General features: G+C 37.9%; 9 protein-coding genes across 10 annotated transcripts; 7 read left to right on the forward strand and 2 right to left on the reverse strand.

Annotated features, from left to right (window-relative positions):
* Positions 1-654: 654 nt before the first annotated feature.
* Positions 655-1,725, forward strand: LOC17876559. Its single transcript, XM_006279433.2, has one exon. It carries the CDS (start codon positions 832-834, stop codon positions 1,570-1,572), a length of 741 nt encoding a protein of 246 aa, XP_006279495.1. The 5' UTR covers positions 655-831; the 3' UTR covers positions 1,573-1,725.
* A 4,066-nt stretch (positions 1,726-5,791) lies between these two features.
* Positions 5,792-9,194, forward strand: LOC17875428 (UPF0261 protein y4oU). Its single transcript, XM_023780713.1, has 9 exons — positions 5,792-6,047; positions 6,184-6,852; positions 6,963-7,169; positions 7,248-7,463; positions 7,551-7,773; positions 7,900-8,147; positions 8,257-8,435; positions 8,521-8,774; positions 8,847-9,194. The coding sequence occupies exons 1-9, from the start codon at positions 5,931-5,933 to the stop codon at positions 8,999-9,001; spliced, it is 2,268 nt and encodes a 755-aa protein (XP_023636481.1). The 5' UTR covers positions 5,792-5,930; the 3' UTR covers positions 9,002-9,194.
* Positions 9,195-9,235: 41 nt separating this feature from the next.
* Positions 9,236-10,960, reverse strand: LOC17874954 (thioredoxin domain-containing protein PLP3B). The gene is made up of 8 exons (XM_006281613.2): positions 10,763-10,960; positions 10,437-10,511; positions 10,319-10,366; positions 10,085-10,227; positions 9,925-9,997; positions 9,775-9,836; positions 9,576-9,673; positions 9,236-9,481 (listed from the first exon to the last, which is right to left on the reverse strand). Exons 1-8 carry the CDS (start codon positions 10,844-10,846, stop codon positions 9,372-9,374), a joined length of 693 nt encoding a protein of 230 aa, XP_006281675.2. The 5' UTR covers positions 10,847-10,960; the 3' UTR covers positions 9,236-9,371.
* A 623-nt stretch (positions 10,961-11,583) lies between these two features.
* Positions 11,584-12,519, forward strand: LOC17876976 (dehydrin Rab18). Its single transcript, XM_006281109.2, has 2 exons — positions 11,584-11,991; positions 12,080-12,519. The coding sequence occupies exons 1-2, from the start codon at positions 11,662-11,664 to the stop codon at positions 12,302-12,304; spliced, it is 555 nt and encodes a 184-aa protein (XP_006281171.1). The 5' UTR covers positions 11,584-11,661; the 3' UTR covers positions 12,305-12,519.
* A 974-nt stretch (positions 12,520-13,493) lies between these two features.
* On the forward strand, positions 13,494-15,052 carry LOC17876461 (peroxidase 72). Its single transcript, XM_006281362.2, has 4 exons — positions 13,494-13,781; positions 13,891-14,082; positions 14,184-14,349; positions 14,469-15,052. The coding sequence occupies exons 1-4, from the start codon at positions 13,548-13,550 to the stop codon at positions 14,885-14,887; spliced, it is 1,011 nt and encodes a 336-aa protein (XP_006281424.1). The 5' UTR covers positions 13,494-13,547; the 3' UTR covers positions 14,888-15,052.
* A 257-nt stretch (positions 15,053-15,309) lies between these two features.
* Positions 15,310-17,570, forward strand: LOC17875393 (folate transporter 1, chloroplastic). 2 transcript variants are annotated; one of them, XM_023787017.1, is made up of 10 exons: positions 15,310-15,587; positions 15,677-15,753; positions 15,900-15,976; positions 16,139-16,235; positions 16,318-16,411; positions 16,484-16,557; positions 16,697-16,804; positions 16,938-17,030; positions 17,160-17,227; positions 17,322-17,570. In XM_023787017.1, the coding sequence occupies exons 1-10, from the start codon at positions 15,482-15,484 to the stop codon at positions 17,455-17,457; spliced, it is 930 nt and encodes a 309-aa protein (XP_023642785.1). In that variant the 5' UTR covers positions 15,310-15,481; the 3' UTR covers positions 17,458-17,570. The 2 variants fall into 2 exon arrangements, with proteins under 2 accessions (XP_023642785.1, XP_006279663.1); XM_006279601.2 differs by having other exon boundaries at positions 15,313-15,587; positions 16,700-16,804.
* A 489-nt stretch (positions 17,571-18,059) lies between these two features.
* On the forward strand, positions 18,060-18,740 carry LOC17874890. Its single transcript, XM_023777682.1, is given in 4 exon segments — positions 18,060-18,092; positions 18,205-18,280; positions 18,383-18,487; positions 18,490-18,740. Coding segments are annotated over 4 exon segments (465 nt in total).
* Positions 18,741-19,166: 426 nt separating this feature from the next.
* On the reverse strand, positions 19,167-20,579 carry LOC17877200 (ribosomal RNA small subunit methyltransferase, mitochondrial). Its single transcript, XM_006280568.2, has 2 exons — positions 20,145-20,579; positions 19,167-19,945 (listed from the first exon to the last, which is right to left on the reverse strand). Exons 1-2 carry the CDS (start codon positions 20,568-20,570, stop codon positions 19,226-19,228), a joined length of 1,146 nt encoding a protein of 381 aa, XP_006280630.1. The 5' UTR covers positions 20,571-20,579; the 3' UTR covers positions 19,167-19,225.
* A 3,154-nt stretch (positions 20,580-23,733) lies between these two features.
* On the forward strand, positions 23,734-25,975 carry LOC17874774 (protein SHORT INTERNODES). Its single transcript, XM_006280702.2, has 2 exons — positions 23,734-24,723; positions 25,139-25,975. The coding sequence occupies exons 1-2, from the start codon at positions 24,069-24,071 to the stop codon at positions 25,501-25,503; spliced, it is 1,020 nt and encodes a 339-aa protein (XP_006280764.1). The 5' UTR covers positions 23,734-24,068; the 3' UTR covers positions 25,504-25,975.
* Positions 25,976-26,169: the final 194 nt, after the last annotated feature.

The raw sequence follows: 26,169 nt of genomic DNA on the forward strand, positions 1-26,169 counted from the left end.
AGAGAGAGAGAGGTTTAGGCAAAATACGAATCGGTGTACACTTTGAAGAGCGGTGGTGGTTTAATTTACGTTTATATGGTTGCCCCATAAATACCATACGCCTCACGTGAAATTCTTTTGATTCTCTCTGTTTACATCACTTTTTTTTTTTACAATTTTGCTCGGTCCAATTTCTTTTTTTTTTATTTACATTTTCATAAAATTTGACAACAGCTGTATATAATAACTATGAGTAGTTGAAACTTGTGAATCATTCTAACTTTAAACTTATATAGCAAACAAATTCTGTGTAATTATATAGTCAAAATCAATGATAACTTTCAGTTTACATGTTTTACAGGTTCTCTTTTAAATGGAATCATTTGCTAATTCAATGTTTAATAAGCAAAATTTGGTTACTATGATTGATAAATTTTTTGATAAATATTTTTTTTTCGGATATTGAACAATAGATATAATACAATAGGGACAAGTGGTGTCTTACATAACATAGGGAATCAGAATTGGAATATATGTATATATCTAAGTTAGATATAACTCTTTATATAATAAGATAATAAAAAGTTATGTATAATACAGTATATATTAGAAAAATAAAGAGAAAGGGGGGGAAAAAGTTCAATTATTTCAAGAACAAAAAAAGGTGAGAGAGAGAGAGAGAGAAGTCTCTGTGGTAATGAGAGTGTGTCTATAAAAGAGAGTTGTGAGAGATGAAGCTTGGCTCCACTTTTTTCTTCAACCTCTCTTTCCCTTTTCTTCAACCTCTCTCTTTCTCTCTCTGTGGTGTGCTCTTACTTCATACTCTTCTTATCTCTATCTCCCAACTCGCAAATGGATTCGTTCGACAACGTGAAAGCAGAGAAAGCCAAGGCGTTGCGGCGTTTCAACCGCTTCCGGCGAATCGGACGTTTCTTCCGCGCGGCGGAGGTTTGCGTCGCCCTCCTCCTCCTCTTCTGGACATTCACTCGCCTTCCTTTCGCCGTTCAAATCTCCGGAGCGTTTCTCCGCCGTATCGCCGCCGTTGTATCGACTCCTCTGTTCGTCTTCCTCCTCGGCAACTCCATCGTCCTTGTTCTTCTCACCAAGTCTTCCGATCAGAAAACAACCACCGCCGCCGCAACGAGTCCCGAAACAGAAATCTACGAGGCGTTCGTCAGATCCGTAGAGAATCGATCCAAGCCGGCCGATGAAGACATGGTGGATGAGATAGTCTACGACGACAAAGAGGTGATCGTCACTGATTTGAATCCAAAGGCGGAAGAGAATATTCCAGACGCCGAGGTTGATTCGGATGCTGCAGCTGCCAGTAAAAAAGTATATGGAAGAAGCAAATCAGACGTTTCTGCAAAACAGAGCCGTCCGAATACGAAACGTTGTCTACAGAGATCGGAGACAGACAAGTGCATCTGGGAGATTGAGAAGCAAAGAGACGAGGATGACAACTATCCAGAAGATGATCTAAGCAACGAAGAGTTTCAGAAAACGATCGAAGCTTTCATAGCAAAACAGAGATTGTTTCGTCGTCAAGAATCTTTAGCGGTCGTTGTCCATAACAAAAGCCTTCTTATATAAAAAAAAATATCATTATATATATTCTTACATATATTCTATCGAATCATCTACAAAACAAACAAACAAAGTTTTGTGAAAGTTATAACCATATGGAATCTTGTCTTTTCTTTTTTTTGTCTAAAGAAAAATATATTCCATGTACGTTTAAAAATATTAATCATCTCTCTTATGTACAGTAATTAGCTGCTTATTATGAAAGATATATATTATGAAATATAATATTAGTTTACTTGTCTCAGTGAGCGTCACTTCCTCAAGTCTAATGATACAAACTTGAAGTATAAATGTTGTCTCGTCCCACTCCGCAAATTCATTATGACATTACCATATAACTTTTTAAAAATCTTCAAGTTTTAGTGTTATCCAAGAAACAATCGATCGATTTAGGTCTGTCTTTTTGTCTTGCCATGAAACCCTACCCTTGTGGTTACTTTTATATATATATAAAAAAAGCAAAAAGTAAATCAATATAAAAAATATCATCCGTCAAATTATTGATTTCAAACTTGCATGGCTTGTCTTAACTAAACACGAGCCAATCACTCACTATATGTATGTTATCTTTCTTTGAATATCGTTCATAATGGCGTTTTGGACTTTTACACCGACTAAACTGTCATGCATGCCTGCAATAATTAACCATGCAAAGAATTAAAATCCATGTACTGATCAGACTCAAAGGGCTTTTAGAAGCGTGGAGATTCATTTGTTCTTTTCTTTTTCCTTTTTTTGGTTGCCCAGATGAGATCTGCACACCAATTAAAATCTATTGCAGTATATCCTGATAAAATTCGAGACCGTTCGTGTATCAAACTAAAATTCAACGTAGACTGTAGACACATACATGCATGTACAGATCAATACACATGCATGGTGTGGTACTTTTATGTACACCAATGAAAAAACAAAATATTATATATATATGAAAAGTTAAAATGATATTTGTATCAGTGAAAGTTTATAATGGGACTGGACTATTGGAGACAATTGAGAAAAAGGTACTTAAATCTTTAACTGTTATATAAAATATGAAGGAATTAGGAAGCTTCATTTTTCTAAAGCTTCATGGGAATGAATGATTGATGGTCTAGTAAGTCATCTCAGTGATCATCTCGTAGCCTTCGGCTATAAGATTAGAAGAAGAAGATCAGAAGAAAAGTTTCAATAAAGAAAGGAATAGTATTAATTAATTAGCTGAAGCGGCCGTGTTTCTCTTTCAGTCTTTCTGATGGGTATTGGCACCAATGATCATGTAATAATTTTGAAAATTGGCAAAAAAAAAGTATAAAAATGTGAACTTTTATGCAGACAGACACCCACGCAGACCATAATTAAGAAGAATGAAAAAAAAGCGACTTTATTTTTTCACTAAAAGTCCCGTAATCTCTGCTCAGCCAAAATATATATAAATAAAAAAAAGTCGGTTCTTTTACCCTTCTTTTGATATATACGATGGAGATTTGGTTGAGCCGATCCATCTTTTGCATAAAACTGGAGTAGTATTTTATAAGAAATTTTGTTGGGTTTATTGATTGTTGCATTTATATTATTTCTTTTGAGGGACTCTTTAAGACTTTAACAAGAGAGCAATCATGATAGTTTCCACCACGAGCGGCTGTTTTGTTATTGGTGTTGTTGGATTTTGTCATTACAGCCACTTTTACCATCACTTGGCCCTTATTTTTAACGCAGCTAGCATGCACAGTGTTTGTAATTACATTTTGAGATACGTACTATTGAACACATTAAATACAACAACGTATAAGGATATTTACTACAACTAACATTCTTAAATTCACTCATCAAATGCTAGCAGATTCTGTTCCTACGATCATCCACAATTTTAATTTATTTTTTCTTTCTAAAAACTGTTTTATTCTAAGATATATTCCTACTTCATTCTTTTCGATTTATATATTTTCAACGAGTTAAATTTGACTCGCCAGTGCTGATCATTCTTCAACTATTCTCAAATTTGTAAGATAAATATCAATTACCCTAAACTATATAGACATGACATGAATGATTAATTTATATCCTTTACCATATACGACAATGCATGAGGGGAAAAAGGTCAGATATGGATGTCGACGTAAATTATATCATATATACGGATTATATTTTAAATTTTGCTATATTATATACATCAATGGTCGACCAAAATGATATAATGCTTTATATCAAATATCCATTTATATAGGGTAGACTTTACTTGCTTCCCTAATTTTTGCAGTATCATCATTTAACATCTGCAACGTGTTTAAACGCCAATGTGCCTCATATCGGACCCTGCCCTCACATTGTTTCGTTGCCGAAATTAACTTTTATACTGTTACACTTTTTTAAAAAATTTCCCTAGCGTTTGATGAGAAAACAGCTTTAGAACCACAATAAAAACCAATGTCATCTCCGATCATACACTTATGACAGATTTTAACAATAAAAAATTAAAATTAGTGTTTACTTACTACTTAAAGAGTATATCGAAATGCTTCATACATAGGGTAATAGGGTTGATTAAAAGTTTTACTTTTTTTTCTTAAGTGACATAAAAAGACAATAAATTGATTGGAAATGACATCGTGTACCCACGACTTTTTTGTTTCATCTTAATATTTATACCTTGACTAAGCGTACGATAGTCTCGCATAATTGACGTTGACAACCTTTTTCATGCATACAACAAAACTATTAAGATTTCATGTAAACTACATTGTTGAAAGAATTTTAAATTTTTGTATATAGCTATGGTGATAAGCTTGAAAATGTAGAAACTGTTTAACCAAATGCTTCACCTGTTTCGGATTATCCAAACGTTTTATAACGTTACCACTGATGTAATAATAGTCATGTAAAGCGTGGCCCGAAGCCCAGTTCATTGTGATTTATTTAGGAGTAAAAGCTTTTGTTGTTACTGGATATGAGACCCTGCCGTCTTTAGTTATATGGGCTAAGTTGGAACTTCATAAAGAGCATAGAAATGTTATGTCGTGATATTGAATAGTTCGAAATGGCCCATAGTACTCCCCTTGTCGTGTTGTTGATTGATCGTATGTGTATGTTAGCTAAATTCAGCTAGGAAAAGTGTACTAATGTATATTAAAGATGTAATTTCAAATTGTAACAAAAACTGATATTTCAGACTTTCAGTCATCCTCTTGGATCCTTCCAATTCCCACAATCTAAAATAATAAAAAAGCACAAAATCTAATAGATGATTATTTCTTAAATTTAACTTTTGTTCCATTACGTAAAGAAGTAATAATTGTTTTTTTTAAAAGGGCATAATGATCAAACCCTATGTCTCGGCATCCAAAGTAAGCAGTAGTTTGATATCCTATAGAATAGAAACTAAATAAGTTTGAGTTTTATCTAATGTTGTCGCTTGAATTGTAAGTTTAAATCATGATTCAAAGAGATCGGTTACTTGTAATCTTGATTGGGACAAATAATATGCATGAAGATACAACAATAGTTTTGTACAAATTTGTGAGTGATGCATTTTAAAGAATTTATATTGATTATCTTATAAAAATGACATTCAACAATATGAGATATATTGTTCTTTGAAGAAGTCAAAGGATCAGTCTTATGTTTAAAGTGGCCTAAAATATTTTGTTGTATTAAAATATTTTAATGTTTGAAGGCATTAAATATATTGATAAAATGCAAAATATTCTAGTACTTATGAAAATTAACTTTTCTAAATGTATTTACACTTAATTTATTGATTTTTCAAAGTTTTTTTGGAATAACCAACAAATAAACTAGATATAAAAAAAATATTTTGCTAAATAAAAGAACTCAAATTATATAAAGTACCAAAAGAGGATTCGAACCTCAGATATGTAATATATATAGCAAAGGATTACACAACCACTATACCAATCAAAAATTTTAAATTGATATAATTTATTTTTTTGATCAAAAAAGAAATAATTTTTTTTTAATCATTTAGAAACCCCATGTATTTGGTCCGATCAAACTCCACCCAGCATCTTGTCTTAACATACAACTCTAGGGCCGTTCAATAATAAACAAAACTACAGGGGTATTTTGTAAATACACAAACATTTGTTTGTTTGTTTGTTTTTTTTTTTATAGTAAACAAAAAAAAAAGTAGAGCTTTCTGCAATAAGAAAAAAATACAAGGAATTTTCGGAAAGAAACAAATTTTATAAGGTGAATGTGTTATAAAATAGGACGTTAGGCCGATGAACTTAATAATCGAAACTTGGGGGAAAATATGCAATATGGAAGACTCTCAAACCGAACCGACAATATAGAACAGCAGAGTACACTGTCGCAACGAAGTCAAAAGATCACAAAACGGGATCGGAGGATTTTGAGCTGTGGAAATGGGAAGCGAAACTTATCGAGTCTTTTGTGTGGGAACCGTCGATACCAAGCTTGACGAGCTACGATTCCTTGCTGGATCAGTGCGATCAAATATCGCCGCATTCTCATCTTCCAAGGTAAGATTTAGTGCAGAAACTTGAGTTTTTAAGAATCAGATGAATGATTTAGTGTCATAGTCTCAATTTTGGGGTTCAGCTGGAGAATTGGGAAATGGTTTGGTGTATCTGAGCGGTTTGATTGGAATAACAACAGGTTGAGGTTGTGATTGTGGATGTTTCGGCGGGTACTGATGATAAGCGTATCCAGAATGTTGCACAAGACTTTGCATTTGTAACTAGAGAACAAGTTCTCTCGTGCTATGTTGGATCGAAGCAGGAGAAAAAACCTCTGAAGCTTCCGGATGATAGGGGGGAGGCTGTTGGTATCATGAGCAAATGTCTTGACAATTTTCTTAGGCAAGCGTTTGAGGATAATTCACTTGCTGGGGCTATAGGCCTTGGCGGAAGCGGAGGAACCTCTCTGATATCCTCCGCCTTTAGGTCTCTCCCCATCGGGATTCCCAAGGTCATTGTATCCACTGTCGCCAGCGGTCTAACCGAACCTTATGTTGGGACCTCAGATTTGGTTTTGATTCCTTCTGTAGTAGATGTCTGTGGTATCAACAGTGTTAGCAGGATAGTCTTTTCAAACGCTGGGGCTTCTTTTGCGGGCATGGTAGTCGGGAGGCTTCAGATGCTTAGAAGCTCCCCAAGCGAGAACGGGAAATGTACTGTGGGCATTACCATGTTCGGGGTGACAACTTCATGTGTAAATGCAGTCCAGGAAAGATTAACAAGTGAAGGTTTTGAGACACTTGTGTTTCATGCCACGGGTGTCGGTGGCAGAGCAATGGAATCTTTGGTTAAAGAAGGGTTTATACAGGTTTTCTCTTCTTCCCCATTCGCCCTGATTTTGTTTTCTTGTACCACTAATTTACTTTGTTTTAAAAATTTGTCTGTGGCATTGGTTTCTTTTACCTGTTCCTTTCGTAGGGAGTAATGGATATTACAACAACTGAGGTTGCAGACCATGTAGTTGGAGGGGTGATGGCATGCGATAGTTCCCGTTTTGATATTACCATAGAAAAAGGAATACCGTTGGTTTTAAGTGTAGGAGCCTTAGATATGGTGAACTTTGGTGGTAAAGATACTATTCCTTCTCATTTCCAAACGAGAAATATTCACGTTCACAATGAACAGGTGAGCAATCTGTCAGAAAAAATGTTATCATGTTAATTCTAGTAGCATCTGTTTGAGTTATCTGTTTTTTCTTGGCAGGTTTCTCTTATTCGAACAACAGCAGAAGAGAATAAAATCTTTGCAAGGTTTATTGCAGATAAATTAAACAAATCAACATCAAAAGTGAGGGTTTGTCTCCCAGAGAAAGGTGTCTCTGCACTCGATGCCCCAGGTAAACCTTTCTGTGATCCAGAAGCTACTGGCGCTCTCATAAATGAATTGCAGAAGCTCATTCAAACAAATGAAGACAGACAGGTATTTATTTCCTTATTTCCCGTGCACTAGTGGTTTGTTTTGCTTCATCTACTTTTAGGTATTGAATAATGTTGTGTATTTTGACAGGTCAATATGTATCCACACCACATCAATGACCCTGAGTTTGCAGAGGCATTGGTTGCTTCATTTCTTGAGATATGTCCTAAAACCTACTCACAAGTCAAACCCTCTGAAACGGCTTCGACTAAACCTAGTACTGGAGAGCATGATGATGGACACATATCTAAGACGGGGTTGAGGCCTGAAAGGATTCCATACAGTCCTACAGATTTCCCCAATGCAAAACCAGGTCTCTCTTGTCCTTCCCAATCATAATGATCAATTAACTAACGACCAGATCAGTTGGTGGTTCTGGTCATTTTGATACGGAACTTACATGTTGGAATTGGAAAACTTACTTATCAACTGGATCCAGAAACCTTGGAACGAACTCAGACCATTTTGGGACGCTTGAGAGATCAAATAGAGAGGGAAATACCAATAATTGGGGGCGGTGCTGGTACGGGAATATCTGCAAAGTTTGAGGAAGCTGGTGGGATTGATTTGATAGTGATATACAACTCTGGACGTTTTCGGATGGCTGGAAGAGGATCCTTAGCAGGCTTGCTTCCATTTGCTGATGCCAATGCGGTCGTGCTTGAAATGGCGAATGAAGTTTTACCCGTTAGAATCTTTATTCATTTACCCAAGAAACTCGCATCTCGTTCCAGTTGCTTCTGTTAGTTACTCATCGCTAAGATCTGTCTCTTCATATGACAAATCCAACTTGCAGGTAGTGAAGTCGGTGCCTGTTCTTGCTGGGGTGTGCGCAACAGATCCATTTCGACGTATGGACTATTTTCTTAAGCAGTTGGAGTCCATTGGGTTCGTTGGTGTCCAGAACTTTCCAACTGTTGGTCTCTTTGATGGTAACTTTAGACAAAATCTTGAGGAGACAGGAATGGGATATGGGTAAGCTACAAAAAGCATCCCTTTTGTCGAATCATTTTTTTTATGGCTTGTTTATATTTCTACTCAAAGTAGTCCGATACTGCAGCCTAGAAGTTCAAATGATATCAGAAGCACATAAAATGGGGCTATTGACCACTCCATATGCTTTCAACCCCAAAGAAGGAGAAGAAATGGCAAAAGCGGGAGCTGATATTATAGTAGCACACATGGGTCTTACGACATCTGGAAATATTGGGGCCAAAACCGCAGTGTCAATGGAAGAAAGTGTTGTTCGTGTACAAGCTATTGCAGATGCTGCTCGTAGATTCAACCCAGACATCATTGTCCTCTGCCACGGAGGTATAGTAACTTCTCGAATCCTACAGTCAACGTTTGATAAAAGTTTTGTTGTAGTAAGCTTTTTGTATATAGGTCCAATATCGGGTCCAGAAGAGGCAGAGTTTGTATTAAAGAGAACACAGGGTTGTGTCCATGGCTTCTATGGAGCATCAAGCATGGAAAGGCTACCTGTAGAACAAGCTATAACAAGCACTGTTCAAAAATACAAATCCATAGCGATCAAGTGAAGTATAGTGAGCTCACTTACAAACCTTTTCCTTTTGATGCTTCTTGTATATGGCACGTTTTGTGGTGTGACAAATGTTTCCGTTTGTTGTTTTGCTTTCTATTATGGTTTGTTTCTGTTCATGACTGCAGAGTCTCTGTTCATTGCTTGCCGCCTAGTTGACGTTTTCTTATCAATAAAATTCAATGTTTTCACATGGAACGTGATTAGTATTTTTTGTCTGTTTGACAATAACTTTTGAGAAAATATAGAACGAGTTTCCCCATTATAAATAAAACCTTACGATTCATAGACCAAACAATACAAACAAAGCAGCGGCAAAAACAAATACAAAAACGGCTTGGAGATATGCAATGAGATCAGCATTGAGATCAATCAGAATCAGAGTTGACATTTGCCGAAGACCTAACGGACCGACGTATGCTTTCTTGATACTCGTAGTCTTCCTCATCTTCCTCTTTTTTCTTCTCGCTAAGCATTCCTGTGAAAAGAAAATTAAAAAAAAAAGGTTGATTCAATGATCAAAGCTGCAAATGATAAGCAGCAAAAGCCCAGAATTTGAGAGAAGGTTCTACCTTTTCTAACCAGAAGGTTCTCCAGCTTCGTCGTGGAGAAATCGTCCTTGGCACCTAGATCTTGAAACCCAACAAGCCTATCCATGGCGATCCCCTTGCTGGAGAATAATGATTTCAGTTTCCGTGTTTTCACTAATTTAAACTCCAAAGGACCCAATTGAGTAAAAGAATAAGGAATGAGTGAAAGTGTAAGATTGACCTAAATAGGATAACACAGGGCAAAGTCTTGATTGCAAGCTTGGTGACGAAGAAGGGAGCGTTCTACATTGATAGTCTCTCCCAAGAATTAGAAGAGCTAACACCCACAAAGAAGAGTTGCAAAGAAATGTTAATCAGGTGGATTACTGACCTCTGCGTCCATCTTAATGAATTTTGTGTCCACATGTCTAGGTGCAAGGGTCTTCAGATGCTTGTCCATTATCCTACATTGTTGAAGTGCAAAGCTTCAGTTCTTAATATTCACATATCAAAGAACAAAAAGAAAGTGATGTGAGTGAGACGCATCGTACTTGCAACGGTAGAATTCCTTGTGGTAGAAGTGACAAATGACTTTGTCACTCCTTGTGACTTCTCCCAAGAAGTCGCCTTCGCTAACTTCTCGGTATTCACCATGCCCTTGTCTTTTGAATGCTTCTCTCTTTTCCACTTCTCTCTGTCCAAGAGATGTCTTGGGGTTAGTCCATAGTTCATACTAATGAAGTTAGAAGAGTTAAACTAACAAGACAAGGGACACAGATATGAACCTTGAGTGCTGCAATCCTATCGGCGTGCAATCTTTCTAGCTCTGGATCCTACACAACATGAGAAAGTCAGTCTCCCATAGAGAAAGAAGAGAAGCAATGTCTCATTGATTGCACTTACATCCATCAATTCGTCAAGATCAACCTCCTCGTTGGCAGGTCTTGATCCTTGCGCCTTCTCATTGGCAAGAACTTCCTGCACAGCCATGAATGATACAAATTGTTTCCATTCATCATCATTTGCGCTATGAACACACCCAACCAAAAGAAATGTCCTAAAATGGATAAATTCGCAAAGCTTATGATATATCCTCTGACACCCAGAGCTAAGCACTCCAATATTCATCTCCTTATCTGTTGTTAATTGGGGCTCACCCAAAAGCGAGAAATCGAGATCTAAGAATCTATGGCGAACACTTTCAAAGTGTTAATATGAAAATTAAATACCTTTTTATAATCTCTAGCAGCTGCAGCCAATACATTCCCGAATGCCAGATTCGAAAGGGTCGACTTCACCGCATCTGGATCCATACTTTTTGTAACAAAGGAGTTAATAGTTTTATCCAACCCAGATATCCCAATTCTTCGAATCCTTCTTTTTGTAAGAGAAAGAGCTTAGGATTTGAAATCCGGTGCAGAGAGAAGAAGAAACTCCTGACGAACACAATCGAACGAAACGATGCATCAAAACGCGGCGTTTCGTTAACTGGATTTTGGCTGTGTAAGGCCTCTATTTACTTCTGTATGGGCTTAACAGTAAGTGATTTTAATGAGCCCAAATTTTAGGCCCATACAAGTCCCTTCGAACTCGCCCAATCTTTGAATGGATTGGTGGCATACGTGTATGGGAAACAATTAACAAAGTCGCATCGTTTTCAAGGAGAAGAATTACGTGTCCAGTTTCTACGTTGGTGTTTACTGTTAAGTACCGACACAAATTATGGAAGAGGACAGATATATCATATATATATTTTTTTTGCTTTCTCTCCACCTAGATTCATCACCCTGTCACAGGATTGTAATGAACACGTACTTGGTATCGACATGGAAGCCTCGGAAATAAAATCAAAATCCCAATTTCTTTAGTGATCAAAACAGTTCGGTTTGTTCACGGACACGTATGTCCAAACACCACGCCGACATTTTCTACTGCTGCCACGCGTCACTTTACAAATTATGATTCAATATTTTAGTAGTTTGATCCATATCCGAAACTGGACTATAAAACTACCTTCCATGCGTTAACGAAACTTCATCAGTCAAACTCATCCAAGTCTAAATATTACAAAGAAAGAGAGTTCAATCTAACAACGCTTGCTCAAGTTTTTCTTTAAGATAAGAAGAAGATGGCGTCTTACCAGAACCGTCCAGGAGGTCAGGCCACTGACGAGTATGGAAACCCGGTCCAGCAGCTGGACGAGTATGGAAACCCTATTGGCGGTGGGGGATACGGTGGTGTAGGAGCCACTGGCGGAGGAGGTTACGGGACTGGTGGAGGGGCCACCGGTGGTACCTATGGAACTGGTGGCCAAGGATACGGGACCGGAACCGGAACTGAAGCTTTTGGAACTGGCGGAGGAGCTAGGCATCACGGCCAAGAGCAACTCCACAAAGAAAGTGGTGGTGGATTGGGAGGAATGCTTCACCGCTCCGGATCTGGATCCAGCTCTAGCTCGGTATGTACCAAGTGTGATCTAAACAAAATTTTATAATATATTAATTACTATATTATGTGTCATCATCTCGATGTTATATACATAATAGGAGGATGATGGACAAGGAGGGAGGAGGAAGAAGGGAATAACTCAAAAGATCAAGGAGAAGCTGCCAGGTCATCATGATCAGTCTAGTCAAGCTCAGGGAATGGGTGGCATGGGAACCGGAACCACCACTGGATATGATGCTGGTGGTTATGGTGGCGAGCACCACGAGAAGAAGGGGATGATGGACAAGATCAAGGAGAAGCTTCCCGGTGGTGGTGGCCGTTAAGCTTTTCTACTTGTATACAAAGTTGATAATAATAAAATAAGGAGGGTTTGTAACGCAGTCGCATTTGGTCGTTGTATGTGTGCTTTTTATATATGTACGTCCTGCGATGTGTGTTGGAGTGTGAGTATAAGTGAGCATCTGGCTCTTTTTATGTTCTGAGATGTCTGTATCATGTAATTTCATATCTATGAATCTACTTTCTTGTTATAAATGTGTTCTCTATCTCAACTTAGTTGTGTACTTGTTATTACACCTCTCATGCATCGCGGACTTGCAGCAACACACGACAGCTAGTGTAGACGGTTTGCGTATGTTAGATTGGACTAGGCCTTTTTCGAATTCGGTGTGCTTCCCCATTGAATTGGGCTTTACGCAAGGCCGGGAAAGATTTTATTCGGGCCTATGAAGTATGAAAAATTTTCTTCTGAAACCGTAATGTAAAATAAATAACGTAAAGACGTGACCTATTGAAAAGGTCTAAATATACGACGTCGGGCAGTCAAATTGTTTGTGGACGACTTGTTCATCTTTGTCATTATTGCACGAAAAGAAAAGGAAAATATTGGTTTGGTTTTGTGTGTCTGAGAGAGAGTCACAGAGAGAGAGCAGTTGGAGCTGTTTCTCAATGATTTTGTCATTATCTACAGTTTTATTATGTCTTTGTCGTACTCTTATCAGCCGTATCTATTTGTTAAGCACACAATCAGTCAGATTATTTAAGTTTTGCTTGCAGAATAATTAGCATTATTTCTTTGACTATTTTGGTTGATGGTCAACCAAGTAAAACCCTACAAAAGCATTTGTTTTAGCGTACCTTACTCTTCAGGTTAACCTGTCGATTTAATATCAACAGGTGTGTCTTTAGGTCCGCTAATGAATTGTTTAAAAGCATAAAAATATACGTTTTAATAATTATGTTGCTAATGCAAATATGTAACAAAAAAATCCCATTCAGCAATTGCAAATATACATCTTATGTATATGAAGTACACAAAGTGGTCATGTATGAGGAATATTTAATGAAAAGTCTAACAAATTTTGTATTCATACCAATCCTTAAAGATCAATTAATGTATCCATCTAATCCAATATACGGCTACAATTAGTTACCAACTCCATCAAATTTCCACAAAGTCTACTCTATATATGAAACCCTTTGCATCACACACAATCACCAAGTCACAAGAAACCGAGTTGATTTAACCCAACGAGAGTCATCAAGAGAAAGAATCCCCCCCAAAAAATGGCCAAGTCATTGAACATCTTTGTCATGGCTCTCTCTCTCATTGCATTATCTCCTCTTTGTTTGTGTTCTAAATCCTATGGAACTGGCGGATATCTCTTTCCTCAGTTCTACGACCACTCTTGTCCTAAAGCTCAGGAGATTGTTCAGTCCATTGTGGCTAAAGCATTCGCAAATGATCCTCGCATGCCTGCCTCCTTGCTCAGACTCCATTTCCACGATTGTTTCGTCAAGGTATCAAACTTATCAAACTTGATCTTAATTAAGCTTTAACAACATACGATAATTTTTTTTATAACAATTTTACATATTGTTTCTCGTTGTGTATATATTGGTACCGCAGGGATGCGATGCTTCGATACTATTGGACAGCAGCGGAACCATAATCAGCGAGAAACGATCAAATCCTAACCGAAACTCAGCCCGTGGTTTCGAACTTATCGAGGAAATCAAATATGCCTTAGAACAAGCGTGTCCTGAAACAGTTTCTTGCGCTGATATCTTGGCTCTAGCCGCTAGAGACTCAACTGTCATCGTAAGTCATAACAATTATTATTCACCACACGCAAAACTATATCATGTTCATTCTCATCAATTCGAAAAATTAATTAAATGAACATATATATATATATACAGACGGGCGGACCGAGCTGGGAAGTACCTCTAGGAAGAAGAGACGCGAGAGGAGCAAGCTTGAGTGGTTCCAACAATGACATTCCTGCTCCAAACAACACTTTTCAAACCATCCTCACTAAGTTCAAGCGTCAAGGACTCGATCTCGTTGATCTTGTCTCCCTCTCTGGTAATATATCCATCCATCATAATCAACAGATTATAGTTTACATTAGCTTTGCTGGTTTCGGTTGTAAGTTACAGAAAGGCTTGTAAAACGTTATATATGACATATGTAATGATTCGCAGGAAGTCACACCATAGGAAACTCGAGATGCACAAGTTTTCGGCAGAGGCTATACAACCAGTCCGGCAACGGAAAGCCTGATCTGACTCTAAGCCAATACTATGCAACCCTGTTGCGTAAACGATGTCCGAGATCCGGGGGTGACCAGAACCTCTTCTTCCTCGACTTCGCGACCCCGTTCAAGTTCGACAACCACTACTTCAAGAACCTGATCATGTACAAAGGTCTATTGAGTTCTGATGAGATTCTGTTCACAAAGAACAGAGAGTCGAAGGAGCTTGTGAAGCTATACGCTGAGAATCAAGAGGCCTTCTTCGAACAGTTTGCCAAATCGATGGTGAAGATGGGAAATATCTCTCCGTTGACTGGCGTGAAGGGAGAGATCCGACGCATATGTCGGAGGGTTAACCATGCTTATTAACCAAATCTATCTTTATATATGCAACGACTTCAGTTTCATGCATTTGTTTGGCATGGACGTATCATTGAGTTTTCGATTTCCTTTGGCTGTTTGTTGTATGAGTTTGTATGGTATATTTACTAAAATCTGATTTTGTTTCTTAAAAAAATGATCAACATACTACTATTTGCAATATTTTCAGACTCTAATTCCCAACGCTGGTGCAAGTGTGCAACCAACCGAAAACAAATTCATTAATTAAGAGTTAAGACTACAGTGATTTCCCAAGTATTGGGGTTCTTTTAGGAATAGCTGAAAGTATAGGGCGGAAGTTTAAAAGTTTGTTTGAAAGTATCGTTAGAAAGTATTGGGCCTCGGACATTTAATTATCTTCTGATTTGGGTTATAGCTTCCGATTTCCTAAAACGGTGTCGTGTTGGAACGGGCACACACACATCTTGAAGTTGAATGGGAAACGAACTCGGAGTCGGAGATCGTTCTGTACCGGAGGGAGGACGGCGAATCTTTCATCAACTTCCCTGTCGCGTATTTTACTCTCCATTAGCTCTGTAATCGCAATAGCGCTGAGGCCGGATTGCATCTAAGGAATCGTTGATGGCGGCGTCATGGCAGTGGGAAAACGCCACCGCCGGCGCCGTCGCTGGATTCGCCACCGTAGCTGCTATGCACCCTCTCGATGTTGTGCGTACGAGGTTCCAAGGTCTGGTTTTTCACTCCTGCAACTGACCAAAAACTCGAATCCTTTAACTCATCGATTCGTTTAAAGTTGCTTACTACTTGATTGAACAGTCAACGACGGTAGAGGGTCAAGTCTCCCGACGTACAAGAACACAGCCCACGCTGTATTCACCATTGCCCGTTTCGAGGTTTGCGAGGAGAATCTCTCTGACCCTTTTTTGTAATGTGGTGGCTCTGTGCTGCCATTTGTTAGTGACATCTCTGCCGTATGTGTTTTGTGAGCTATCTCCTTAAATCCTCAGATATAGCTCATTCTTGTTTAAATCTTCCGTAGGGGTTGAAAGGGCTTTATGCAGGCTTCTTCCCTGCTGTTATCGGTTCCACTGTTTCATGGGGATTATACTTCTTTTTGTGAGTGTTTCTTTTCTTTTTTTATTGTTCGACACACATCTTGCATCATGATTTCTCATCAAAACAAAGCATGAATGTATGGATCTTGTTTTTTTTTTTCTTTTTTCTTTAGCAGTGGATCTTGTTTAAGTGTTCTGAAACAGATACATTATCTCTCTATAGTTATGGAAGAGCCAAACATAGATACGCTAAAGGCAGGGACGATGAGAAACTCAGCCCTGGTCTTCACCTTGCTTCTGCTGCTGAAGCAGGGGCCTTGGTGAGTGTAACAAGACACCATAAATATCTCATTTTTCCTTTGGTTTTTTCGATCTCAGTCTTAAGCTTATGAATGCTCTCAGGTCTGTTTATGCACAAATCCGATTTGGCTAGTCAAAACAAGATTACAGCTTCAGACTCCTCTTCATAAAACCCAACCATACTCCGGCCTATTAGGTTTGCACTGCTCAAATTCAATTTTCATGATTTCTGGTGTTTTCTTCTAAATGTTCCTTTTGTTAACTTCAGATGCCTTTAGAACCATAGTGAAAGAGGAAGGACCCAGGGCGCTCTACAAGGGTATTGTCCCTGGTCTGGTACTGGTTAGTAACTATCCTGATCTCTCTTGTCATGTTCATTGTGAAACTACCACAAGATCCACAGATTTGGAACTGTTTAAGATGATGAGTATTAGTTACGAGAAAGGTATTACAGATTGAATGATTTGCATTCTGTGTTCAGCAGGTTTCTCATGGTGCTATTCAGTTCACGGCATATGAGGAGCTCCGCAAAATCATTGTGGATTTGAAAGAAAAGAGAAGAAAGTCGGAATCCGCTGACAATTTATTGGTACAGAGTTCCTCTTTTTTTATAACTTCCAGCTATTCGGTTATATAGGAATATTAATCTCAATCCCGCACCCATTTCACCATCAGAAATATACTAATTCTAACATGCCACACTTTCATTTTTTTTTCTTTAGAACTCAGCAGATTATGCTGCACTTGGCGGCTCCTCCAAAGTCGCTGCAGTTCTTCTTACATATCCATTTCAGGTTATTCGAGCACGATTACAGGTAACCTATTGATCGTGTCTTTGATCTTATTATTAGCTCAAATCTAATTTCCTAGAACTTCCATATAACCTGCATGTGATCTCGTTCAATATTTGCGGATTTCATAAACATGACTTGTTTCTTGTTCAGCAACGACCTAGTACTAACGGAGTTCCAAGATATATAGACAGCTTACATGTTATCAGAGAAGCCGCGAGGTTGGTTAGGGCATATTTTCGTGGTCTCGATTATGTCTTTAAAACAAAGATGTATTTGGTTAGTGTCACTGACTAACACTTGGGGTTTCTGCAGATTCGAAGGTCTCAGAGGTTTCTATAGAGGACTAACTGCTAATCTTTTGAAAAATGTTCCTGCTTCTTCCATCACATTCATCGTCTATGAAAACGTTCTGAAATTGCTTAAACAACCTCCAAGAAAAGAAGATTAGATCTTTCTTTTTCCTTTCACTAGTATTTCTTAGACTCAACGCACATTTGTTTTCACGCCCAATACTATGAATTATTCTTTGATAATACATACATACTAGACTGTTTCATCTAAGGTGCCTTGATGGTTTTGACGATCAGAGCTAAAAACAACAGAACGTACCGATTCAACATAGGACAGTAGGACCAATCAGTTGTAACACTTGGGTTGAAGCGACGGTAAATATCATACCTCCACATGGTTATGGCCGTATGGGCTTATAGTCCCCCTCGCTATCAGGCTTGTAATTTTAAAATAGTCCATTAATCGGAAATATATGCAGAGCAAAGAGTGCAGTTTACGCTCTCTATCCAAAATCGTTATCTTAATTAGACGACTCTGGATTAAAGTATGCCATATCAGGGATGAGAAGATTTTGACATATATGAAACCATTTCCTTATTCGAAACACTTTCGCAAAAAACCACATTTATTTCCATGTATCAAGAAGACATCAATTAAAGACCATATAAACCAAACGTACGAGACGTTGCATAAATTTTTATAGAACAACTTTCTCAGTGTTTCTAGCTTCCTCAAGGTCGGCCAAAAGATCTACCGGATATGTTTTCATCAAATAATCGTTCTACTCAACTGGTTCGTTTTCAGTTTCTCACCATAACCATATGTATGTTCATGTTACTATCCTCTGTTAATCTTCTCCTCCTGATGTAACGTTTCAATCGTTTCTAACTTTCTATTTTGGCAGACTTGTGGGTTCAAGGTGGACACGAACTCCCCTGCGTGGCAGAAGAGCATGGCAAAGATCTTAAAGAATATCAAAGGTTTGTTATCCTTGTACAATTTGAAGTAGAATCATCAAAATCGTAGGGTTTTATTGTTTTTATGTTTTGTTCTTTCTAAATCTAATTGTTTTATTCATTAAGGAGGGGAATTTTCGTTAGACGTGGACGAAGGAATGGCCTACGTTTCGGGTGAAGGAGACCCAAACAAACTGCTAAAACTAATGGGTTCGATAAAAGGCAAAGCTGCTGAATGACGTTTGTGAAAGCCGGTGGTGGATATCATCATCTACATTATCCCAATCTTTTTTATTACAACTCCAACTCCTGTTACGGCCAGCCACCATCATACAACAGTTATTGCCCGAGTGATGAAAATTGTTACTCTCAGCAGCAGCATTGGCAGTATTTTTCTCAGTCACCGGCGATGCAACCTTACCACGCACTGAGCTGAGATCATCAATATCCATATCCAGGATATAGTAATTACGGTTATTATTAGGATTTTTATTAATTATCACGCACTGAGCTGAGATCGAGCAAATCCTTTTTTTACGATTTATTGCTTGTATCCGACTGAAACACTTTTTTTTTTTTTTCTAAGATATGAATTCTCCCTCTACTATTTTTTTGGATTAGCAGAGGAAAAAATTTCTCAGCTAATTATCATCTTTTTTTTGCAAGAAGCCGGTGAAATCATACTACATACGCTCTTCTGAACTTTTAGCAATGGGAACAGATTTGGATGTTAGAATATTCGCATTTTACAGTATTTAGCTAAAGATTTTTATCAAGTTTTAATTTCTGTTTCGCCAAGATCCCACTTAATGATTGATTTGGTGGCAGAGAACATATCTCATTCCTAATATAATGACGATTAATATTTTTTTCCCCGAAATCACTGCATTAAGTAGCTTTTACTACTGTGTCATCTTCAGAGAAAAATATATTCAAAGTGAAAGTGTTCTACCAAAATAAAATCCTGAATTATTCGTGTAGATCTATTATCGGTGATGATGTAACATCATGGAAAAAAATGCCGGCTTGGTTAAACAAAGAAAGCAAATGCAACAACTCGCCGTGAGAAAGCTTCGATGGTCTCTTCTCTTCGAACCCATTAGTTCTCAGAATTCCAATCACCCTTTCCTTGAACATGCTTGCATCTGTATCCAAACACAACACCTTACCTCTCCCATCTTCATCATCGCTCTCAAAATCACCACATGTCTGATTCATAACCCCAACATTCGAACCATTCCTCCCTGCAGACAAACTCAGCAACTCCATGACCTTCTTCTTCTGCCTAAACATGGAACCAAGCGTCTTATTCTTCTTCCCGAAACAGGTGCGAGTGAATGCCAGCCATTCTTGAACATTAACATCTGGTTTGACCTCCTTTGGCGTGATCATAACTACGGATGAATCGACTTTAGGCGGTGGAACAAACTCTCTTTTACTCACATCCATAACGAATCTAACATCAGCTACCAACTTCACGTTCACCGCCAACCTGTTGAAATCGGAATCTCCTGGATTTGCCAGGAGCCGGCGAGAGAATTCCTTTTGAAGCAAGAGCGTGGCGCTACGAAACGTATTGGAGCCGTATACAAGCTTCGCCACAAGAGGAGAAGATATGTTGTACGGAATGTTTGCAACCACGAGATCAAACTGAGGGAAATCTGTCTTCAGAACGTCTTTTTCAATAATCTATATAGACAAGAGAGAATCCAAAAAACGACAAAAGAAGAAGAAGTGAAAAAAGAGGCTTTAGTGAATGTAAGTAAATTCCCTAATCATCTCAACGGCATTTCATCGAACAGGTTGTGTGCGCTTTAAAGAACAAAAGTTCCATTCTTTCCAACATATACTGAACGGATTATCAAAGAAATTTAGCATGATTTATTACCGTAAGCTTATCAGCAAAACCATGGTCGGAAACCCTTTTGCGGAGAATCTCCACCATACGCTTATCTAACTCAACGGCGACGACACTGTGAGAAGCTTCAAGAAGCTTCATGGTGAGATTTCCGGTACCAGGTCCGATCTCCAAGACGGTATCGGTCGGCCTAACATCGGAGCTACGGACAATGGCGTCTAGGATTCTGGTGTTGGTAAGAAGGTGCTGGCCTTTGCTCTTGCACAGAAACAAACCATCATGTTCCTTCTTCTTCCCATCGATTCCAAAATTCCTCTCGTACCCTCTTCTCCGGCGATCATCGTCGGGGTTGGCACGAACCTGCGAGTGAGAATCTCGTCGGAGAACCAAACAAGATAAGTACGATCGAGTTGAGTTGAGTTTGGCGAGCGTTTGGTTCTTCGATCCAACAAGCATCACTTTGGTTCAATTTCAACTCTTTTTTGGTTCAACTTCTACTTCATTTTTTTTACTGGGTTTCCTAATTGTTTTAATGGGCTTTTTAAAAACAATTGGGCTTCCAAATATGGGCCTTAGGCTCTGTTAAACATTTGCTCTCATGCTTTAAATTACATATCTTTTAACCCAAAAAAAAAAAAAAAACAAACTTAGATGGTTGACTAGTTCAATTTCCTATGGTAAAAACATATATAAATGTTTGATTGATACTATTTTTTTTTTATGTAATATTTTATGAGCATTCATAAATTTATCCCTTATAAGAGATGTTACTAAACTACATGATTGTGATCCTATTTTGCAATATAACACTTTTTGTAGCCGGCCTCGCGTTTAAATATTATAACGAACATCGAATCATTTTCTGAAATTTTTTGCAATATAACAATTTCCATAGCCGGCCTCGAGATTTCATTAAGAATCTAAGAATCCATAAACCAATAACAATGGAATCTTAAACTCTAAAAATCTTTAAAAGTCATTCTCCCAATAACCCCCCTTTGATCACCCTTATGCAAAACCTTTGATTCATTCAACTCATTGGTTTTTGAATTCTTTTACAACTAAATAGACAATAAAATTAAAGAAAATTAACTTCAACCACAACCAATTCGAAACAATAATATATATATATATATATATCTTATCTGATATTACTACACACAAAATGTCACTATTCGATTCAGTTTGTTTGTGCAACTTATATTTTCCATGCTCGATATATATATATGGGGGAAATTAACAAAACAAAACTTGGGAAGAGCGATGTTATAAATATGAAAGCTAGCCCTATAGTTAGGGTTTCTAACTTCACAGTAATTAACAAGGTATGCAATAATAATATTGAAATTAAGGAAATTAGGCGTGAAAAAGCAGTGGTCCTATTTTATTTTTGTCGGAGCAGCCTCCATATATATACTTTGATCCCACCCTTCGTTTCTAGGGTGTGTTAACTAATTAACGTTCATGCTTTGGGTTAAAAGTAAGTCGAAGTAGTCAGTTGTCAGTTGATACATACATACATAGAAAGAGTATACGCGCCTGCATGCATGTGAACGATCGAGAGAGCTCATGACATTCATTGCTTATTATGTTTGTGTGAATTAATCGGAAGAGAATGTAAAGATATTCTAAGCTCCGTTATTGGCTTTTTGCCATTGAAACAAAAGAAACATATATATGACCCAATCAAATCTTTAGTGCAGTGTCCTTCTTTTTCCATTCCAAAGCCGATCGAAGAGAAAAGGAACGTACACGAGAGAAATGGATATATGGGTGAGGGTGAACGTAAAAACCAAACCGGTGCGTACCCTTTTTTGTAGTAAGCAAACACTCTTCTCTTTCTACCTATGTATATATGAAGATGTCACCTTTATAGTTATAGAAATAATATTAAGAAGCCAACAAACACTATGCTCCAAACTCACTTTTCTTTATTCTCGAGTTTAGTAAAGTTCTTTCCATATGTCCTTCCTTTTATCATTGCTCTCATGGGCACAATATACATTTTAGAGCTCCGGGTCAAGTAGAATGGTAGATGCGTTTTGAAGTGCAGATATCTGGCAGAGGAGTAAGAAAGTAGATGAATTTTCCACAAACTTTTGTAAATTGCTAAAATGCTAAGGCATGATAGCGGATATTAGTTTTAAAAATGTTTTAGGAACTTTCACAAAATTTGTTTAAATTATGCGATTCAAAGCTTAAAGAAAGGGACACAGTGCTCGAGAAGAGACTTTAGATAAACCTTTTCTTTTTGGGGAAAGCTCATCTCTAATTGTGCTATTTCAAGATTCACATTCCAAAATAAATAAATAAACTAATATACTACTAGCTTGCAGTGGACTAATTTTTATGGTTAATGATGACGAGTCTTTCACTATGCGAGTAATTTATTGCTATTATTGCATAGATAATCGATATTATTACCAATACATTTGGAATTTATGGATTTGTAATTTAGTTGTGCACAAGAATAAAATCCGAGAGAATGTCACTTTCGCTTTTGCCCACACTCCCTCTCTTTTAATTTCTCGGTCGTAAATGATTGCATCTACTCATCAAATTCAATCTCATTTTCATCCCCTCAAACATCATTCACTCATTACAATTTACACTTGCATATTATATTGCATAATGCATACAACAAGAATTAGAAATACCATTAAAACATCCAAAATTTACACTACGATATCTCAGAGTATTGCTTCGTATAGATAAACATTTTGAAGTGTTATTTTTATGTACACAGATAATGGAGAGCGTAACAGGTGTTCATAATCAGTTATTGTATTGTATTAACAAATACTTACTTACTACGTACTAGTTTAATAGAGTAGTAGCTTGGTTCCTTGGAAACATGGATAAGCATCTGTTTTCCAGCTGCAACCTTTATGCACTTATTAAGTTTGAAGTAACAGGTACACTAGACTAATATTATATGCAACCAAAAACAAGATTTCGATAATAATATTTCTTAAAAGTTACATCGAATCCAACTAGAGAATCTAAAAAGTTACAACTATTCCGATAATTGGTGTTTCTCTCCTCAGCCCTTCAACTACACACCCATAATTGAAGTTAGATTTTTATTTATTTTTTATTTATATAGATTTCAGTTTACTTACACACAATTTGTTTTCCGATCGGTATTACATAATTATAGATTTCTTATAAACTAATAAGTTATGATTTCGAATAAGAAGAAATAATAATATAAAGAATAGATTTGGTTTTTCAACAGCATATTTTTGGTAAAACAGAAAGAGACAAAGAAAGGAAGAGGCAGCGTGTTTTCCGGTAGAAAAGACGGAGAGAGTAAAAGCCGAAGGTTGCGTACGTGGCAAAATATTCACCGAAGGATCGTGGACACGTGATGTTCAACGGTGAGATGTCTATATTCATTTCGTCCGACAAGTGTTTTGTGATAGATATGTGTATAGGAAAAAACAAACAAAAAAGAAGAGATAGAAAGAGAGAGAGAGTGGCTGAGAGGGGACAGAGAATTTAATAAGAGAGGGAGAGAAGTGAGTATTAAGGTCATGGCGGCGTTGCAGAGCCCCGAGAGACAGAGAAAGAAACCTCTCTGATAGATTTCTCAGACTCAGGCTCAGAGCGAGAAGCCCTTAAATATATACAATACAATACCTCTCTCCCTCTCTCTCTCTCATATATACCGACAAACCAACTTTACTCTCAGTACCAAAAGCTCTCTCTCTCTCTCTGTTTGATTTCTCTATACAAACCCTAAAGACTTTTACTCTACTATAGTATCCCTTCCTTTTAATCTCTTTCGTCTTCTTCATCCCCTCACAGAGAGCGAAAGAGATATTTCTTCTCCTAGATTCAGATCTTCTTGTAGATTCTCACTCTCTTAAAGTCTAGATCTTTGCTGTCTAGGTAGGTGGTAAACCAAAGCCCTTGTCGAAATTGGTAATATATGGCTGGTGGTGTCGGATTATGGCAGGCTTTTTCTCGCTAGGACACGCCGGAGGAGACGGAGGAAGAGGAGACAGCCAAGACGACCACCACCACCGCAGAACCAACACTAGTAACCCTTCTCCCTCGGGAACAGAATCTTGGCTTTGGTGCAGAAACCCTAACTCAAACGCCAACGCCAACGATGGGGGTGGAGATGTCGCTCCTTCTTACAAAGGAACCCTTGAGCTATGGCAACACCCAAACAATCAAGAGATCATATTCCAGCAGCAACAACAACAAAGGCTGGATCTTTACACCTCTGCCGCAGGTCTAGGTGTCGGACCAAGCAACCGGAGCTTAATTGAAACTTCCGGCGGGGCGTTGATGATGATGAGAAGCGGTAACAGCGGCGGTGGACCGAGCTGCCAGGATTGTGGCAATCAAGCAAAGAAAGATTGCGCTCACATGCGGTGTAGGACTTGTTGCAAGAGCCGAGGGCTCGAGTGTTCAACTCACGTGAAGAGCACGTGGGTTCCCGCCGCTAAACGCCGAGAACGTCAGCAGCAGCTTACTTCCGGTCAAGAACCGCAGACGCAGGCGCAGGGTGAGAGCGTCCCTAAGCGGCAGAGAGAGCATTTCCCGGCGAGATCGAACTCGCTTGTTTGCACTCGTGTAGCGGCTATCAACACCTCAGGTTTCTCTTTTTTTTTTTTTTTTTATGTTTTTATTATGTCTCTTAGTTTTCAAATCTGAACGTAATAGTGAGAGACCTTTGCCGCAACAGAAACCCTATTCTCTTGATCAGCTTTTTTTCTCCTTCTTTTTCCATTTTCGAGAAGAAAAAAAGTTTATAATTTAATTTAATTTTTGGTTTAATTTATTTATATTATGGAAATACTGTATGTGAGTAAACTGACTCTTGGATTGACAGGAAGAAACTGTTTTCCATCGATATTGAAGAGATGTGTGGTATATAATAGGAGTATCCAGTAATTAATAACCTCAACCTTTTTATTTAGAAGGAAGACAAACCGAACAAATAATCGTACATAAGAAATGGTCGGTGTATTTTATACTTACTCCATTTTTGCGTTAATTGTTGGGCCTAGGGTTAGAGATTGGGAGCTTTCCGCCGGAAGTAAGCTCGCCGGCAGTGTTCCGGTGCGTGCGTGTGAGTTCCATAGATGATGAAGAAGAGGAGTATGCGTACAAAACAGCTGTGAGTATAGGCGGTCACGTCTTCAAAGGCATTCTCTACGACCAAGGTCCGGCCGAGAGAAGCTCCTCAGGCGGTGGATCTCAGCCGTTGAATCTCATAACCGCAGCCTCTTCATCAAGCCCGAACGTGAGCTGTAACAATGGAGTCGTTGGATCCACATCAGATCACTACATCGAGCCTGCCTCTCTTAATTACCCTACTCCCATCAACACTTTCATGACTGGTACGCACTTCTTCTCCAACCCAAGATCTTAAAATTCCCAACACAGAGTAAAAGCTATTCAAAACTTTTTTTTTTTTTTTTTTAAAGATTCTTCTTACGTTAGAATTAATTAATTAGGGTTTAAACATCAATCTTCTGAGGAGGAGATTATAACAAAGTACTAGTATCTTCGTTATCAGAAGTAAATAACCAGAGATAATGTGTTCCTTGAAACTCATCAATTTGTTACCTGATCTCTTTTTATTATTATACTTTCAGTTTATCTAGAAAAGAAGTTCTCTTGGTTATTAGCATATTTATTTGAATATTTTGTAATATACTCCAATTTTCAACTGTAAAAAAAAAAGTCAACGAAGCTGTCTCTGTAAAAGTTCACATCAACAGCTTCCCAGCTGGCAGTTTTCAACTGTGATCGCTAAGCTTAGCCTGGTTCTTATCAGCTTTTCACATTACTTTTATTTATTTATTTTATTTTGTTGATGTTTAATCAAAACATTAATTAGTCGACTACTAGTTACTCTATTTTGGAATATGGGTTATGAAGACATCGTGTATTAACATTTCTTTCTTGTGCCTTCGGACAAAAAAAATTAGACACAATAGGCACAAGTGTACCGCCTGCGACTATTGTTCGGCAATATGATATCTCTACCCTTGTGACAATTGTGACAACAAGTGTTTCAATTTAAGCCAATTTT

This window comes from Capsella rubella, unplaced genomic scaffold, assembly GCF_000375325.1.
Source record: "Capsella rubella cultivar Monte Gargano unplaced genomic scaffold, Caprub1_0 scaffold_8, whole genome shotgun sequence".
Lineage (NCBI taxonomy): Eukaryota > Viridiplantae > Streptophyta > Magnoliopsida > Brassicales > Brassicaceae > Capsella > Capsella rubella.

Excerpts from the sequence above, each read along its gene's own strand:
- LOC17876559 (XM_006279433.2), top strand. The coding sequence starts at position 832 with ATGGATTCGTTCGACAACGTGAAAGCAGAGAAAGCCAAGGCGTTGCGG.
- LOC17875428 (XM_023780713.1), top strand. The coding sequence starts at position 5,931 with ATGGGAAGCGAAACTTATCGAGTCTTTTGTGTGGGAACCGTCGATACC. Across the intron at positions 6,853-6,962 it reads TTAAAGAAGGGTTTATACAG|GGAGTAATGGATATTACAAC; the intron begins GTTTTCTCTTCT and ends TTCCTTTCGTAG. Across the intron at positions 7,170-7,247 it reads TTCACGTTCACAATGAACAG|GTTTCTCTTATTCGAACAAC; the intron begins GTGAGCAATCTG and ends TTTTCTTGGCAG.
- LOC17874954 (XM_006281613.2), bottom strand. The coding sequence starts at position 10,846 with ATGGATCCAGATGCGGTGAAGTCGACCCTTTCGAATCTGGCATTCGGG. Across the intron at positions 9,674-9,774 it reads CCCTGTGTTATCCTATTTAG|CAAGGGGATCGCCATGGATA; the intron begins GTCAATCTTACA and ends ATTATTCTCCAG. Across the intron at positions 9,482-9,575 it reads GAACCTTCTGGTTAGAAAAG|GAATGCTTAGCGAGAAGAAA; the intron begins GTAGAACCTTCT and ends TTCTTTTCACAG.
- LOC17876976 (XM_006281109.2), top strand. The coding sequence starts at position 11,662 with ATGGCGTCTTACCAGAACCGTCCAGGAGGTCAGGCCACTGACGAGTAT. Across the intron at positions 11,992-12,079 it reads CTGGATCCAGCTCTAGCTCG|GAGGATGATGGACAAGGAGG; the intron begins GTATGTACCAAG and ends TATACATAATAG.
- LOC17876461 (XM_006281362.2), top strand. The coding sequence starts at position 13,548 with ATGGCCAAGTCATTGAACATCTTTGTCATGGCTCTCTCTCTCATTGCA. Across the intron at positions 13,782-13,890 it reads TCCACGATTGTTTCGTCAAG|GGATGCGATGCTTCGATACT; the intron begins GTATCAAACTTA and ends TTGGTACCGCAG. Across the intron at positions 14,350-14,468 it reads TGATCTTGTCTCCCTCTCTG|GAAGTCACACCATAGGAAAC; the intron begins GTAATATATCCA and ends AATGATTCGCAG.
- LOC17875393 (XM_023787017.1), top strand. The coding sequence starts at position 15,482 with ATGGCGGCGTCATGGCAGTGGGAAAACGCCACCGCCGGCGCCGTCGCT. Across the intron at positions 15,977-16,138 it reads TGGGGATTATACTTCTTTTT|TTATGGAAGAGCCAAACATA; the intron begins GTGAGTGTTTCT and ends ATCTCTCTATAG. Across the intron at positions 16,412-16,483 it reads ACCATACTCCGGCCTATTAG|ATGCCTTTAGAACCATAGTG; the intron begins GTTTGCACTGCT and ends TGTTAACTTCAG.
- LOC17877200 (XM_006280568.2), bottom strand. The coding sequence starts at position 20,570 with ATGCTTGTTGGATCGAAGAACCAAACGCTCGCCAAACTCAACTCAACT. Across the intron at positions 19,946-20,144 it reads GTTTTGCTGATAAGCTTACG|ATTATTGAAAAAGACGTTCT; the intron begins GTAATAAATCAT and ends TTGTCTATATAG.
- LOC17874774 (XM_006280702.2), top strand. The coding sequence starts at position 24,069 with ATGGCAGGCTTTTTCTCGCTAGGACACGCCGGAGGAGACGGAGGAAGA. Across the intron at positions 24,724-25,138 it reads AGCGGCTATCAACACCTCAG|GGTTAGAGATTGGGAGCTTT; the intron begins GTTTCTCTTTTT and ends TGTTGGGCCTAG.